This window comes from Populus euphratica, unplaced genomic scaffold, assembly GCF_000495115.2.
Source record: "Populus euphratica unplaced genomic scaffold, PopEup_1.0 scaffold13.1, whole genome shotgun sequence".
Classification (NCBI taxonomy): Eukaryota; Viridiplantae; Streptophyta; class Magnoliopsida; order Malpighiales; family Salicaceae; genus Populus; species Populus euphratica.
In genome coordinates, this window is record NW_011499872.1 from 584,257 (window position 1) to 601,699 (window position 17,443).

Sequence of the window (17,443 nt, forward strand, 5' to 3'; positions counted from 1 at the left end):
AAGCCTTGTTGAAGTTTTATTAGACACTAAAGGTCTAAATCTGGCTATAAAGTTTTGCAAAGTGAGAAGAATTTATTTTTTATTAGGTTGAGAGTGTGAGAGATTGAGATTTGAGAGTTTTGGCAGGGCTTTTTGAGGGGGCTACTGGATGCGAAAGGAGGGAGGATGCTAAGGTCAAAATTTTAGAAAAGGTTTTTATAATATTTTTTTTTAATTAAATAAGTTTGGTCTAATTTGATTTTTTTTTATTCAATCAAAATTAAACCAAACCGATCAATTTTTAAAAAAATCTAATTGGTTTAATGATTTTTTTTTCACGATTCAATTTTTTCAATTATTTTTTTTCTAGTTTTTTTAATTTAGTTATTTTTTTTATTTTTTTACTCCCCTAGAAGAAAGGTTTATTTTCATATCAAAACCCATAGAACTTCGTATATCAGATGTTCCACTGAAACTGAACTGAAAATCTATATTCAAACCTGTAGGGATTTTTTAACAATCTTCTTTATAGCTTCTACAGCTTCCCATTTATTCTTCCCTACAAATCCTATAATTTTAAAAGCTCAATTACTCAACAAACAACAAATCTTAAATATAAAACAACTACAAACAGATAAAATACAGCTTCCCACTTGTTCTTCCCTACAAATCCCATAATTTCAAAAGTTCAATTACTCAACAAACAACAAATCTTAAATGTATAACAACTACAAATAGATAAAATATAGCAAAGAACCATTCTATTATTCTAAATTAATTTTTAATAACCACAAACTCAGGTTGATTTTCAGTAACCACAAAATCTAGCCAAGAATTACAGCAGGAGTTGCTTCAACTTTATAAAAAAAAGGACCTAAAACCACGATGAGAGGAAACAAATATTGAAGCTTTGAAGATGACAAATATTGAAGCCTTGAAGATGAAGATTTGAAACATACATTAAACCAGTCTTTAGGTAGTTAGATTTGAAGATGAAGATTGAAACTTTGTTAAAGTTTTGTTAGACGACTAAACGTTTAAATCTAGCTATAAAATTTTATAAAGTGATGAAGAATTTATTTTTTATTAGGTTGAGAGTGTGAGAGATTGAGATTTGAGAGTTTTTACTTATAAGAGCTTTTAGAGGGGCTACTGGATGCGGAAGGAGGGGGATGCTAAGGTTAAAATTTTAGAAAAAGCTTTTATAATATTGTTTTTTTAATTGAACAAGTTGGGTCCAATTTGATTTTTTAATTTCAGGTTTATCAAATCAAAATCAAACCAAACTAATCAATTTTAAAAAAATTCTAAATGGTTTAATGATTTTTTTTTCATGGTTCGATTTTTTTAGTTATTTTTTTTCTAGTTTTTTCAGTTTAGTTGTTTTTTTGGTTTTTTTCTCACCCCTAAAAAAAAGATTTATTTTCAGATCAAGACCCATAGAACTTCGTATATCAGATGTTCCTCTACAACAGGAAAGGGTGAACGAGAAGAAAGAAGGGAAATGGGGGGTTCCTCTACAACAGAAAAGGGAAAAGGAGAAGAAAGAAGAAAGAAGGGAAATGGGGAGGAATACATGATGATAAGAAACGTGCCTCGTACAACTCTTAAGAGAGGGTTGTTCCTAAGCAGGAAAAGTGAAAAGTGAAAACTGAACAACGACATCAAACATTGAAAATTTCGAAGGAATCAATGACCGTCTGCAATTTATCCTTCATCTTCTCCCACCTTCGTTCATTGGCTCCCGTTGTCAAAGTGTAGAATTTACCTGCCATGAAATTTCCAGGAACACAAGCATTGCTCAATTTCTTTTTTAAATGGCTGAAACATGTCTCATTAATCAGTGAAGCATGAGGGCTCTGTCTCAGTCCCTGAATCAATAATCCCAAGTAATGAACTAATGATAATTATCTGGAATCAAATTTGTTTTCATGAAATCATTCTGGAACGAAAGGAGTGAGCTTTGAATAATGGGATGGGTGCCAGAGATTACACAATCCATTTCTCAGTAAAATAGTAAAATATACATTCCATACCATTGCCAATAGCGATTGCACTAAGAGCATGGCGCGTAAAATTTGGTGCCTGAGCAACGAACTCAAATGTGTAATAAATTTTCCCATCAGCACCGTGCTGCACCATAAACGCACAATAATATCATTCAACTGTTCTTTTATCAGCAAAACCTTAATTGTAAATTTACGTAAGCCTAAATTAAACGATCATCTGTTTAGCTACTCAAAGGGAGATACATTTGAATAGTACAAGGAACATTATACATAATTGAACTGCCCCAATTACTTGTAATGAAAACATGCTGCTAAACAGCGTTGAAATAGTAAAAGTATGTATGAATTCTGGTAGAATCAAACTAGAAGACACAAGAAATCAAACCTCTTTTGCCTCAATTAGTTTTGTTTTCTGTGAAGGAGGGGCCAAAACCTTTTTTATCAATGTTTCAGCAACCTGAGATAAATGCACGGTGAGCATTAGCATCCTCCATCACTTAGAGATATGAGCTAAAATTATAAACTGGAGCGAGAGCACAAATGGGAAATAAGGTTCCCGCCTCTGTAATAAAAAAATTGGGTTGTAAAGTATATATGGGAAACCTGTTGTGGAGGTCCAAAGTCTCGAATATCTTGTTTGACAGTGGGGATCACATTCACACTGATACTTTCTAATGGCTCGATGACATCTTTGAAGACCTTATCCTGTCCTTCGATGACAACTTCCTGCCACAGCCGACAGAGAAAAATTGAAAAACCAATCTGAAAATGTTGTATCAAGTATTTGTTGCGTGTGGCTAGCAGTTCGATCAACTAAAGAGAAGAGTGCATGAGTTATGAACATGAGAAGGGGAACAGAGAATAAAAACTTTAGGAAACCATACCTGCCACCCAAATGGGTAGAGAAATGAGTATCCATCCTTCTTGTCCGTGACTAAAAGAAATCCCTTTTTAGTTTCTGCAGCAACTGAACCATATCAAGGGTGTCCTCTTAGGATATCAGCAAACATGGTGTTATAAGAAACTTACAAAGTTCATTCTAAATGAGTTTATTTCTATGCTAAACTGCATTAGCTGGCAAGAACAACGTCGAAAACATCCAAAAAATGGTTGCTTACATGATGGAGAAGTTTGGTTAACCATGGATACCCAAGGAGCAATGACACTCACTGCTATCAATTCACGTCTCCCAAATCTAACTGCATGAAATGAGAGTTCAATTAAACAAACCAAAACACAGAGAACGTTTCTTCGATACTGCTTCCTTGAACTTAAAGAAACATCTAAAAAGTATGGCTTTTCCCTTATATCCAGTAATCTAATAGTGGCTAAACATACATCACTCTGTCTTGAAATTTTATTTTATTTTTTTGGTGTGTGTGGACAACTGCATTCCTTTAATTGATATTTAGCAGGTACAGATCAAATCAAGAAAATTTTGACAGAATAATTTATTTGTAATTATCACATAGAATTTAGCACAGTATTTCTCTCCTCGTAACCAAATTGCCAGAAGAGATTTTCACAGGAACAGCATTCCCCATAATTTCACTACAAGTTCAGCGATTTCCTTGTATAATGACATTCTAGTTTCATTTTTTCAGTAACCGCTGAATTTCAAGCAAGAAATGCTCTAGCAAATCCATCAGAATTGCAACTCGCAGTAACTTTAAATAGGCCAGGTGCATAGACATTGTTCATTGTACATAAATTTTAGCAAATAAATTGAAAAAAAATGAAAAAGAAAAGAGAAGAAAACTCACCTTGAGAAAGAGAAGTTGAATTTGGTGATGATTGCTCGGCCCTAACAAGAAAAGAAAGGCCTCTTCTACAGAAAGACAACATTCCATGATTCTTTTGTGCTCCTCCGACCTGTACACATAAACGGGAAACCCATAATGTGACATCTGTTTTTCTAATGAAATTCAAACATTCACACCGACATGTATTGCTAATGTAGAGAGAGTCAGAGAAAGGGAGGACCTGAGGGAGAGAATATGGAGATAATGTATGATGAACTGAGGGTGAGTTTTGTAAAGAAGCCATTGCTGTTGTGTGTGAGAAAGGTGTCGAGAGAACAAGAGAGTCTCTTGTCCTCTGGTCTTCTAAGATTTGTTTTTTGTGGTGGAGAGCTTATCTTCTTTCGAGCTCTCCCGCTGCTTATCCGTTATTAGTTTGCCTTTGGACTTTGGCGCGGGTCCTTACGGCCATCGGCCCACCTGTAAAGGTCGTTTCTTCGGAGTTGGGAATTGAGAGGAATGGACTTTGTATGGGTAAATTTTGATTTTCCCCCCTGACATTTGAGGTTTTCTCGATTGCCTCCCTGTTATTTTGTGTTATATCAATTACTCCCCTGAACCTTTATCAAAGTTTCAATTCTTCTCTTCCACCTATTAAACTAGCCAATTGGATTTTTTGGTGTTTCAATTGACTTCTTAAAGTCTTAAGAAAGTCTTAATAAAGCATGCATTCCTCAGTCGTATTAATTATCTTGTTTTTTCAATTAGGATATTATATGTTTTCTTTTTTTATCTCATGTTTCTCGAATTTATAAACTTTTAACATGTAAAATATTTTTTATCCAAATTTCGATTCAATTTTCTTACAAGTTTTTTATTTAGTTTAACATGTATGTAATGTAGGTATTTCCAGATATATTTATAACATTATTTTAGTTAAAAGTAAAAAATAAGTGTTGAACTAGCCATTTATTTATACTTCTAACACTCTCCATCAATAAATTATCCTCGTCCAGATTTATGTGATCCATGGATTTTTTTTGCTTGCAATTTTTGTGGATTAAAACTTGAATAATAACGTGACAACAATCTCATCACCAATCTAAATCAAGTTTGGAAAAACGGACCTTGTTATCAATGATATCATCTTAATTCCATTTTTTTTTCTGCTTAATGGTTGATAAATTTGAGTTTGTTTGAAAATATAATTATAGTTATTTTTTAAAATATTTTTTATGCTGAAATATATTTAAATAATTTTTTATTTTTAAAAAATTATTTTTAATATTAATATATTAAAATAATTCAAAACATAAAAAAAATAATAAAAAAATTAAAATAATTAAAAATATAAGTTGACCTGTATTTCCAAACATGATCTTGATAATAAAAACATATCGTGTAGAGTGGTGTATGCAAGTGTGTTTTAAAATATTAATTTAATATTTTTTTAATAGAGGAATGGACTTTGTATGGGTAAATTTCGATTTTCCCCCCTAACATTTGAGGTTTTCTCGATTTCCTCCCCGTTATTTTGTGTTATATCAATTACTCCCCTGAACCTTTATCAAAGTTTCAATTCTTCTCTTCCACCTATTAAACTAGCCAATTGGATTTTTTGGTGTTTCAATTGACTTCTTAAAGTCTTAAGAAAGTCTTAATAAAGCATGCATTCCTCAGTCGTATTAATTATCTTGTTTTTTCAATTAGGATATTATATGTTTTCTTTTTTTTATCTCATGTTTCTCGAATTTATAAACTTTTAACATGTAAAATATTTTTTATCCAAATTTCGATTCAATTTTCTTACAAGTTTTTTATTTAGTTTAACATGTATGTATTTCCAGATATATTTATAACGTTATTTTAGTTAAAAGTAAAAAATAAGCGTTGAACCATCCATTTTTTAATCCTTCCAGTACTCTCCATCAATAAATTATCCTCGTCCAGATTTATACGATCCATGGGTTTTTTTTTTCTTGCAGTCTTTTTGATTAAAACTTGAATAATAATGTGATAACAATATCATCACCAATCTGAATCGAGTTTGGAAAAACATACTATATTATCAATCATTTCATCTTAATTTATTTATTTATTTACAATCATTGCTAAAAAAAATTTAGATATGTTTAAAAATATAATTGTAATTATTTTTAAAGTATTTTTCATGTTAAAATACATTAATTTTTTTTAAAAAAATTATTTTTAAAATCAACATATCAAAAACTATAAAAAAAATTAATACTATTAAAAATATGAATTAGCATGCATTTCTAAACTCACCCTTGATAGTAAAGATATATTTTGCTAGAATGGTGTGTGTAAGTGTATTTTAAAAATAAATTTAGTTTTAGAATATTAATTTAATATTTTTTTAATGATTTAAATATAATAGTATTAAAAATTAATATATATATATATTAAAAATATATTTTAATAAATAACGAAAATAATTTTAAAAAACACATATATAATAATATTAAACATGTATTAAAAACATGTCTTGGACATAGCACTGAGTTTGAACGCCACGGAAAAAATGGAACATACTAACTTTAAAAAAATTGTGAAGTTTCAGAATTTTAACATAAAAGATCTATGCTTATCGAATTGAAAAGATGAATCCAGCTTACATCGCCTAATCGCATCGGAGGAAAAACTTATTTATTAATACTAAAACATTAAAGTCATAAAAAAAAACACATGAAAAAACATCAATTTATTTATTTTCTAAAGATCAAACAGCAGGAAACCTCTAAATAGCAGAACTGCAAAGAAGTATCAAACGGCTTCAGCAGGCCCAGATAGATATCAACGAAGACCACAGCAATTTACGGAGAGAAAAAAGCTGCGGTATCTTTCAACCACTCAATGCCAAATTTGCGTTTTAATCGAAGCAACAATTCCAATCCATCAGTGATGCTGAGATTTCACTTTTATGCTTGGAGCATAATCACCCCGTCAAATCCCCTCCACCTCCCCCTTCCGCTTCCTGCAGCAGCTAGCCTCGCCCGTCATTTTCCTGATATGATAATGTCATCCCTCCATCAACAGCCTTATATGATAATGTCATCCCTCCATCACCAGCCTTTTGCCGCAACTTCACTTCACTGTCATGCAAAGCGGCCTCGTTTTAGCCTTGGCCCTCTTGTCTCATGGATGCTCCTTTCTGACCAGACGGCTCTGTAAGAGAATTAGCTCGATCCATCCCGTCAAATTACACACAAAATCTGCATGTAAAGAGCTACCATGCCTATGCGTGGGACAAACAATTATCCTGGATTAATAAGAGCTGCGCTCGTCAGAGTACATGGATTTAATTTTCTCCGTCCAGTGCAATCCAAGTAGCAAAAACATTCAATGATTCAAATTAAGTGCCCTTTCAAATCAAGGGAGACATGAATTGAAATCCAATTATCAATCTCTCAACTAATTGTGTGGCCTTAAAAGCAAAGCTATTATCAATTAATGTTAAACATTGTAGCTACCCTAAAACTTAACCATAATTGATGACCTTGTATTGTACACAAAATAATGCTGGCATTTGATTATTATCTCTACTGTGGATCCAAACAAGATAAATCAAAAATACCCCCTCCAAATATACCTAAAGAACTCCCTTGAGATAAATCAAAAATACCACTTGAGCTCGAGTTTCAAGGCCAAGGCTGATGAGAGTGAGCTCGGGCGTGGTAATCTGGCCTATGTTGGACACATATCCTAGTACTTTTATAAATATAGGAGTACATCTTGAGTTTGACATGTTTGGATTTAAATAGCGTATTTAAATTCATTTCTCACTTCTAATAGGTCTGACTTTATTGTTCATAATTTTTTTTTCATAATTTTACATGGCTACTTTGATATTTTATATTGATTTTTATTTTAAATATAATACAATTTAAAATATCATAATGGTAAAATTATATTTTAATCTATTTTCTTCATAAAATGACAAGATTCATTAATTATAAATATATTATAAAACTTTTAAGTTAAAGTTTCATAGTTTTCTTAATTCTTGATATTTTTAGCATATATATTTTTAGAGTATATATCTTATAAATATCATTTTATTTTTTTTCTTTATAAAGTATTGATTTTATCATTGAAGAGTTTCTATATCTATCAAATAAAATCTTTTACTTCAATTATTAATTGTTTAAATTATTAGGCACTACTTATTACTATCACAGCCACCGAACATCTTGATTTACCAAATATTACATACTATCAGGTACCAATCTCACAAGCTTGTTATATTAAAATTATCAAATATATTGATTATAAAAAACACATCATATTATTTAAATTAAAATATTAAACTAATTATTTAACATATCAAATTTATTCACAAATATCTTGTATTTTATGAATTACCACTATATAAAAAAAATGAAATTAGCGAGGGAGGAAAGAACATGTATTTCTTATACTTTATATTTTAAAAATATTAAAATCTCAGTATTATTTTAAAAATAAATTTATTTTATATTCCTTCCTGCAGCTAGCCTCGCCCATCATTTTCCTGATATGATAATGTCATCCCTCCATCACCAGCCTTTTGCCGCAACTTCACTTCACTGTCATGCAAAGCGGCCTCGTTTTAGCCTTGGCCCTCTTGTCTCATGGAGGCTCCTTTCTGACACAGACGGCTCTGTTAGAGAATTAGCTCGATCCATCCCGTCAAATTACACACAAAATCTGCATGTAAAGAGCTACCATGCCTATGCGTGGGACAAACAATTATCCTGGATTAATAAGAGCTGCGCTCGTCAGAGTATATGGATTTAATTTTCTCCGTCCAGTGCAATCCAAGTAGCAAAAATATTCAATGATTCAAATTAAGTGCCCTTTCAAATCAAGGGAGACATGAATTGAAATCCAATTATCAATCTCTCAACTGATTGTGTGGCCTTAAAAGCAAAGCTATTATCAATTAATGTTAAACATTGTAGCTACCCTAAAACTTAACCATAATTGATGACCTTGTATTGTACACAAAATAATGCTGGCATTTGATTATTATCTCTACTGTGGATCTAAACAAGATAAATAAAAAATAACCCCTTCAAATATACTTAAAGAACTCCCTCGAGATAAATCAAAAATACCACTTGAACTCGAGCTTCAAGGCCAGGGCTGATGAGAGTGAGCTCGAGCATGGTAATTTGGGCCTATGTTAGACATATATCCCAGTATTTTTACAGGCTTAGGAGCAAATCTTGAGCCGAGCATGTTTGAATTCAAATAACGTACTCAGATTCATTTTTCACTGGTTTGAGTTCATTACTCATAAATTTTTTTTCATAATTTTACATGGATTTTTTGATATTTTATATTAATTTTTATTTTGAGTATAATATAGTTTAAAATATTATAATGGTAAGATTATATTTTAATCTATTCTCTTCATAAAATAACAAGATTCATTAGCTATAAATACATTATAAAACTTTTAAGTTAAAGTTTCATAGTCTTTTTAATTCTTGATATTTCTAATATATATGTTTTTAGAATACATATCTTATAAATACAATTTTATTTTTTCTCTTTATAAAGTTATTGACTTTATAATTAAAAAAAATTATATTTATCAAATAAAATCTTTTACAAATTACAATTATCAATTGTCTGAATTATCAGACATTACTCATTATTATCACAATCACCGAACATCTTGATTTACCAAATACCACATACTATTAGATATCAATCTCATTAGTTTTTTATATTAAAATTATCAAATATATTAACTATGAAAAACACTTCAGATTATTTAAATTAAAATATTAAACTAATTATTTAACATGTCAAATTTATTCACAAATATCTTATATTTTATGAATTATCACTATATAAAAAAAATGAAATTAGCGAGGGAGGAAAGAACATGTATTTCTTATACCTTAAATTTAAAAAATAAATTTATTTTATATTTATATTTATTTAACTAAACCTGATTTTTTTTTTTACAAAACATTAACCCGAAAAACCTTTTATTTAGTATCATTTTCCCCTGTTATATACCCTATGAACCTGTTCGTTTTAAAATTAACATCTTATCCATTTGGTATTATCATTGAAGAGAAAGTCGCATCGAAATCAAAACACAACCAAGAAATTTGAAAAGAGGAAAAGAAAGGCCTCAATGGAACAAAGAAAATGCCAGAAAAAAGCTTTCCGTGCAACAACCCAACCCGCCATCCCTCAACGACCAATGATGCCTGCTGCTCACACTCCCACTCTTCCCACTGGCCATGCTGCTGTGCTACTGTCATTAACCCTTTTTCTTTATTTGCAAAGCCACGCTAATCTCACCAACCGCTCTACCATTTTCCCATCGTGTCACCTTCTCAGCAGCTCATTTCCGCTGCGTTCAACAGTATCCAACTCAAAATATCTGGTTTCAATTCCCAAAAATACCCCTGCAAAACACACCTGCTATACAGTATCCATGCACTTATACCACGAATCAATACTCGTATAATATCTGACATGGGTGGTCTGGCTGGATTAGCTTGGCAATAATCATTCTTTAAATTTTTTTAAATATATTCAAATAATATTATTTATTTTTAAAAATTATTTTTGATATTAATATTTTAAAAATATAAAAACTAATAAAACACAAAAAGATTTTATTTCAATACTGTAAATAGAAGATTTTATTTGAATGGTTTATGTAAAGAAAACATGATTAATCCTGTAATAACTTCGCATAAAAGTTATGCTAATCAACATTATAATCCGAGAATCAATAATGTAATACGAGATTTATTAACTCGAACATACTAACACATGATTGCCTCTAAAAACGACAAACACAAAAAACATTAACTTGGTCAAAAGAAAAACAATTTCATAAGTTTAAACGCCGAAAACCCCAGAGAGATCCGTAGTAGTTTATCGTTGTTGTCCTCGAAACATAGCCGCCTGGTGACGGTTAACCAAACAGAAATCACGACATGCAAAAATAAAATAAAAAAAGAACTGAGCAATAGTAAAAGCATTTTCTTTCTGACAAGCATTTCCAGTTGGGTACCTCAGTTGGTGAGAGCCAGCATTTTATTCTCTCTCTCTCTCTAAAAATGTGCCTGTTGATTTGATCCAGTCACCCAAAATTAAAAGAAAAGGGCTCCCATTTTTATTTTTATTTTTCTGCTCCTCAAAAGAACACACAAAATCGAAATTTGGCCTCTAAATTTAGCACAGATCTGCTGCTAAACTTGGAGGTAAAGAGGATCAATTAGGGCTTTTCAAAGACAGAAGAAACAGATAGTTGCTCTCCCAAGATGATGATCTCCAGGGGATTATTCGGATGGTCCCCACCTCATATACAACCATTGACGCCGGTATCGGAGGTTTCCGAGCCGCCGGAGAGTCCTTCTCCTTACTTAGATACCAGCGCGGAGGCGGCCTCGGCTGCCAATCAGGCGGAAGCGGAGGAGGAGATCGACGAGGCTGAGGAGATGGAGCCGCCGCCGGCTGCTGTTCCGTTCTCGAGGTTGTTTGCTTGTGCTGATAGGTTAGATTGGGGGCTCATGATCGTTGGTTCGCTTGCAGCTGCTGCGCATGGGACCGCTCTTGTTGTTTACCTGCATTTCTTTGGGAAGATTATTGGGGTTTTGGGGATTCCGCCGGGGGAGCGATTTGACAGGTTTTCTCATGTGAGTCATTTTTGCAAATCCTAACTTTTTGGAATTTTTGAAGGTTTTGGTAAAGAATGATTCAAAATTTGTTACTTTGACGAGGTTGTTAGGTGATTTTAGCTAATAGTGAGGATTTATCAGCAACTGCAAAAGTTACCTATCTGAAGCTGACAAGTTTATTTATTTGATTTAGGTTTGCGGGGTTTGGTTAATTATGGTTGTAATTTGTTCTATTTTGAGAAAGTTTCAATTGCTATGTTATGCCGCTGGAGACAATAATAGAGAGTTCTGCTTAGGAAGCAACTACAGTTTATTATTCTTAATATTGTAAATTTTGTGTAAAGCAACTGAAAATATAGTCTAATTGTAGTTTACCATGGTATTCCATGTTAATTTCAAATCAAATTATTCTACACTGATAAAGAATTTTAGTAACACATGCTTAGTCTCTCTCCCTCTTTTTGTTCCTGTTCTTTTTGTAATTAGTAAAGGAGTACCGGTAGTTCAGATGGAAGATAAGGCAACTAAGTGCACTATATACCCCTTGACACCCCCCCCCAGTTTGGATTGTTCATATTGTCGAAGCTTGGATATGAACTGTCACCATATCTGAAAACTTGGTCTTCAAGGAGTCTGATATCTAACAGTCAGAGATGTAACTGAATGTGTTCATGAACGCAGGCTAGTTAGAACTTCATTTTTTGTATATATGTCCAATGTGAAGGCTTTAATCATTTCTGACTGATTTACTGGTTCTAGCATGTTGGCTTCCTGGGGGGAGGGGTTTTTTTGAGCTATTTGATTTAGCCATGGTGTGCTTTTTCTGCAGCTTGCCATGCACATTGTATACCTAGCTGTGGGTGTTTTTGCTGCTGGTTGGATTGGTAAAGTTCACATTCATCATATTAGTTTATTCTATTTTTGCTTTTAGCTCTAAAACAATGGCATCTTTAGAGACATCAATTCTAACTTGTTATCTGTAATAGAGGTTTCCTGCTGGATTCTAACTGGGGAACGACAGACTGCGGTCATCAGGTCGAAGTATGTTCAAGTATTACTCAATCAGGACATGAGCTTTTTTGACACCTATGGGAATAACGGGGATATTGTTAGCCAAGTTTTGAGTGATGTGCTCCTCATTCAATCTGCCTTGAGTGAAAAGGTATTTTAGTGCTAAATCTATTGCTTCTCCCCTCTACTTCTATTCTGTGCAAATGTTTTCTGTAACCTGATGCGAGGGGACCTTGATGATGCAGGTTGGAAATTATATTCATAACATGGCTACGTTTTTTAGTGGTCTTGTTATTGGATTTGTCAACTCCTGGCAGATTGCACTCATAACTTTAGCTACTGGCCCATTCATTGTTGCTGCAGGAGGTATCTCAAATATATTTCTTCATAGGCTTGCTGAGAGCATTCAAGATGCATATGCTGAAGCAGCTAGCATTGCTGAACAGGTTTTTTCCCCTCTCTTATACCTGTATAACACAATCACGTGAAGATTCATGTTTCTATTATTCACCATGGTGGGCCCTGTAATTACTTATAATTTTTTGATTTCAATGCAATTGAGTAGAACCATAATCCTGAAAATTAGAAATGAAAGGAGCTATATTTCCATGGGGATATGTCTGGTAAATGAAGATATGTGTTTCTGGCACTGTACTCTTAATGCTGTTAATATCTTTTTTTGATGATTTACTCAAAGAGGGTTCTTATTAAACTGAATATACCTCTGAAATACTTCTTTAATTTGTATTTCTGTTTTTGTTAATGTTGGCTATCTATACCTTTAATTTAGATTTACTTTTGGATAGACCAATTATCGAGGTGTAGTCAAACTGTTTCAGCTCCAGGATTTGAGAGGCTCATCAAGTACTGAACCGATTTTTCAGTTATGCATGAATTGAAAACACATGCCTGTCTGTCTGGGCTTTGTAGTATCAGCATGTGCCCATGCAATGTAGGTGCATTACTTTTTTACATTATACCTTCTTATAGAAAGTTCAAATACCATAAGTTTAACATTTTCATGTCATACCATTATTCTGGTGGATTGTCACATGCTATTGATACTGAATACTAGTAATTTTATAAACTTTGCAGGCACTCTCTTACACTAGGACCTTATATGCGTTCACAAACGAAACTCTGGCCAAATATTCATATGCAACGTCACTACAAGCAACTTTGAGATATGGTATTTTGATTAGCCTTGTTCAAGGACTTGGCCTTGGTTTTACATATGGCCTTGCAATATGTTCTTGTGCCTTGCAACTTTGGGTTGGAAGGTTTCTGGTTACAGATCATAAAGCTCATGGTGGTGAAATAGTAACAGCCCTCTTTGCTGTCATTTTAAGTGGCCTGTAAGTGTCTTATTGTCCTCTTTCTCAGTGCTGTAAACATATTTTTATGGTTTTATTATCTGCTTTCTTGTGTTTACAGTGGGCTGAATCAAGCTGCAACCAATTTCTATTCATTTGATCAAGGACGGATCGCTGCCTATAGACTTTTTGAGATGATAAGTAGATCATCCTCCACAGTTAATCAGGATGGAGACAGCCTAGTGGCAGTGCAAGGAAATATCGAGTTTCGGAATGTTTATTTTAGCTATCTATCTCGTCCTGAGATCCCCATCTTGAGTGGATTTTACCTCACTGTACCAGCTAAAAAAGCAGTGGCTCTTGTTGGCAGAAATGGTTCTGGAAAAAGCAGCATTATCCCACTCATGGAGCGCTTTTACGATCCTACCTTAGGTACTATGGCCATTTTATTTTTATGTTGCCTTTTGAACTAATGCTATTTCATTGAATTTCCTTTGCCATGTCCACATGTGGATTCCAATAGTTCTGGTCTGTTCATTCAGGAGAAGTTCTTCTTGATGGAGAGAACATAAAAAACCTGAAACTGGAATGGCTTAGAAGCCAAGTAGGACTGGTCACCCAGGAACCTGCCTTGTTAAGTTTGAGTATAATTGATAACATTTCATATGGACGAGATGCTACTTTGGATCAGATTGAAGAAGCTGCCAAAATAGCACATGCACATACATTTATCAGTTCACTTGAGAAAGGCTATGAGACACAGGTAATATTTCAAGGACAGAATACCTATTCAGACTTGTTTATCTATTGCTTTTCTCTTTTTTATCGTTCTGGAAAGTAACCACTATACATTTCAGGTGGGCAGGGCTGGTTTAGCATTGACAGAGGAGCAGAAAATTAAACTTTCTATCGCCAGAGCAGTGCTTTTGAATCCAACAATTCTTCTGCTTGATGAGGTTACTGGTGGACTTGATTTTGAAGCTGAGAGAGCAGTTCAAGAGGCACTAGATCTTCTCATGTTGGGACGTTCAACCATCATAATAGCTAGACGTCTTAGTCTAATCAGGAATGCTGATTATATAGCTGTAATGGAGGAGGGCCAGCTTGTTGAAATGGGTACACACGACGAATTATTAACCTTGGATGGTCTGTATGCAGAGCTTCTCAAATGTGAAGAAGCAGCAAAACTTCCAAGGAGGTATAGTATGAGGACAACTATGCTTTGCTAGTATAGTGAAATTTTCATTTATAAATGGTGTAACTTCTGTTGGTTGAATTATAATGCTTGAATTATAAGTTTCCTAAACAGTAATATTGCATGCCATTATGCCACTGCAGTTCATGTTTCTGACACATGCACCTTTATACAGGATGCCAGTTAGAAACTACACAGAGACTGCTGCTTTCCAAGTTGAAAAGGATTCTTCTACTGGCCATAGCTATCAAGAACCATCCTCTCCTAAAATGGCAAAGTCACCATCGCTTCAGAGGGTCCCTGGTATATTTCGGCCTCCAGATGGCATGTTTAATTCACAAGAATCACCAAAAGTTCTCAGCCCACCACCAGAGAAGATGATAGAAAATGGTCTTCCCTTGGATGGTGCTGATAAGGAACCATCGATAAGAAGGCAGGATAGTTTTGAAATGAGACTCCCTGAGTTACCCAAGATTGATGTCCAGTCTGCAAATCGACATACATCAAATGGTTCAGGCCCTGAATCCCCTGTTTCTCCACTTTTGACATCTGATCCTAAAAATGAGCGTTCCCACTCTCAGACTTTTAGTCGACCCCACAGTCACTCTGATGATGTTCCAATTGAAGTGAAGGAAGCTAGGGATGTAAAACATCAGAAAGAACCACCATTTTGGAGACTAGCAGAGCTTAGTCTTGCAGAGTGGCTTTATGCTGTGTTAGGAAGCATTGGTGCTGCTATTTTTGGTTCTTTCAATCCACTTCTTGCTTATGTTATTTCACTGATAGTGACTGCTTATTATAGACAACAACGCCACTTGCGACAGGATGTAGACAGGTGGTGCTTGATGATTGCCATCATGGGTATAGTGACTGTTGTTGCCAATTTCTTGCAGCACTTCTATTTTGGCATCATGGGAGAGAAAATGACTGAACGAGTCCGCAGAATGATGTTTTCAGGTAAAATGCGTTAATATCTCTGTTAGTTTCATTTAGAATACAATGTCCGGTGTCACACCCGACTCAAAGTTTCATGATTCCACAGAGTTCTGTATATATAGTATTAACTTATTAAGGGCCATCATCTCACAGCAATGCTACGGAATGAAGTTGGATGGTTTGATGAAGAGGATAATAGTGCTGACACATTATCCATGCGCTTGGCAAATGATGCTACTTTCGTACGAGCTGCATTCAGCAATCGACTTTCAATATTTATACAGGACAGTGCTGCAGTTATTGTGGCTGTTGTCATTGGGATGCTGCTTCAGTGGCGATTGGCTCTTGTGGCATTGGCAACCCTGCCAGTTCTCACTGTCTCTGCAGTTGCACAGGTTTGCATACTTTCTGCGTGATTTTTAACCTGACATCATTTTATTATCAGTCGAAGTGTTCCATAATGTTTGATCTGATTCATATAAATCACATGTTTGAATAAAACAGATCATGTTGTAATTAATGTTTCTATGAGCTTCTTTGATGTCATACTTCAGTCAGTTCCCTCTATTATTCTTTTCTTTGGATTAGTAAGCCGTTAACCATCAAACATCAGCCATGTGGCAATGATTGTGCCAACCAGTGAAAAGTGAATGCTACCTTTTAGATTGTTGCATTCTTTGCCCTACAATATCTTGCTTATGTTTTAATTTTCTGTTGGATTTGGCACTAAGGATCTAAGACCGATGTTCAAATTTATACTAGTTCTATTGGCACATTCTATGATCTTACTAGTTCCACAAGCGCACACAGATTTGCTATCTTGCAAATCTGACTACTTTCAAATTGCCCCTTAATTCCATCAGTCATTTTCCATTTTTAACAGTTGAATCATAAACACTACATTGTTTATAGTTTGCTGTGCCAAAGTCCTGAACGGCTGCCAACTTAAAAATTGCAGAAGTTGTGGCTTGCTGGATTTTCTAGGGGCATCCAGGAGATGCACAGAAAGGCATCACTGGTCCTTGAGGATGCTGTTAGAAACATTTATACTGTTGTGGCATTCTGTGCTGGTAACAAAGTAATGGAGCTCTACAGATTGCAACTGAAGAAAATATTTAAGCAGAGTTTTGTCCACGGAATGGCCATTGGTTTTGGATTTGGCTTCTCACAGTTTCTTCTTTTTGCCTGTAATGCCCTTCTTCTCTGGTACACTGCATACTCTGAAAAGAATCTCCATGTTGATCTTCATACAGCTCTCAAGGAGTATATGGTTTTCTCTTTTGCAACATTTGCACTGGTGGAACCTTTTGGATTGGCTCCATACATACTTAAGCGGCGAAAATCTCTTATTTCAGTATTTGAAATTATAGATCGAGAACCAAAGATTGACCCAGATGATAACTCAGCACTGAAGCCTCCAAATGTTTATGGAAGCATTGAGTTGAAGAATGTGGATTTCTGTTATCCAACTCGCCCAGAAGTGTTGGTATTGAGCAATTTCAGTCTCAAAGTTAATGGAGGACAAACTGTAGCTGTGGTGGGAGTTTCAGGGTCTGGAAAAAGCACTATAATTTCTTTAATTGAGAGATTTTATGATCCAGTTGCT

At 34.1% G+C, this 17,443-nt stretch overlaps 2 protein-coding genes across 2 annotated transcripts in view; one reads left to right on the plus strand and one right to left on the minus strand.

Moving 5' to 3' along the window:
- Positions 1 to 1,397: 1,397 nt before the first annotated feature.
- On the minus strand, positions 1,398 to 4,174 carry PPL1 (PsbP-like protein 1). Its single transcript, XM_011028825.1, has 8 exons — positions 3,972 to 4,174; positions 3,752 to 3,860; positions 3,107 to 3,187; positions 2,873 to 2,955; positions 2,592 to 2,714; positions 2,374 to 2,445; positions 2,016 to 2,112; positions 1,398 to 1,747 (listed from the first exon to the last, which is right to left on the minus strand). Exons 1-8 carry the CDS (start codon positions 4,032 to 4,034, stop codon positions 1,644 to 1,646), a joined length of 732 nt encoding a protein of 243 aa, XP_011027127.1. The 5' UTR covers positions 4,035 to 4,174; the 3' UTR covers positions 1,398 to 1,643.
- Positions 4,175 to 10,591: 6,417 nt separating this feature from the next.
- LOC105127666 (ABC transporter B family member 20) overlaps positions 10,592 to 17,443 on the plus strand; it is an 8,154-nt gene continuing 1,302 nt past the window's right edge. The window contains exons 1-11 of the mRNA XM_011029045.1: positions 10,592 to 11,400; positions 12,212 to 12,266; positions 12,369 to 12,544; positions 12,639 to 12,839; positions 13,489 to 13,748; positions 13,828 to 14,138; positions 14,249 to 14,469; positions 14,564 to 14,904; positions 15,077 to 15,858; positions 15,991 to 16,232; positions 16,796 to 17,441. Coding sequence (XP_011027347.1) covers positions 11,026 to 11,400; positions 12,212 to 12,266; positions 12,369 to 12,544; positions 12,639 to 12,839; positions 13,489 to 13,748; positions 13,828 to 14,138; positions 14,249 to 14,469; positions 14,564 to 14,904; positions 15,077 to 15,858; positions 15,991 to 16,232; positions 16,796 to 17,441 — 3,610 coding nt within the window. The 5' untranslated portion in view covers positions 10,592 to 11,025. The remainder of the gene's footprint in view (positions 11,401 to 12,211; positions 12,267 to 12,368; positions 12,545 to 12,638; positions 12,840 to 13,488; positions 13,749 to 13,827; positions 14,139 to 14,248; positions 14,470 to 14,563; positions 14,905 to 15,076; positions 15,859 to 15,990; positions 16,233 to 16,795; positions 17,442 to 17,443) is intronic.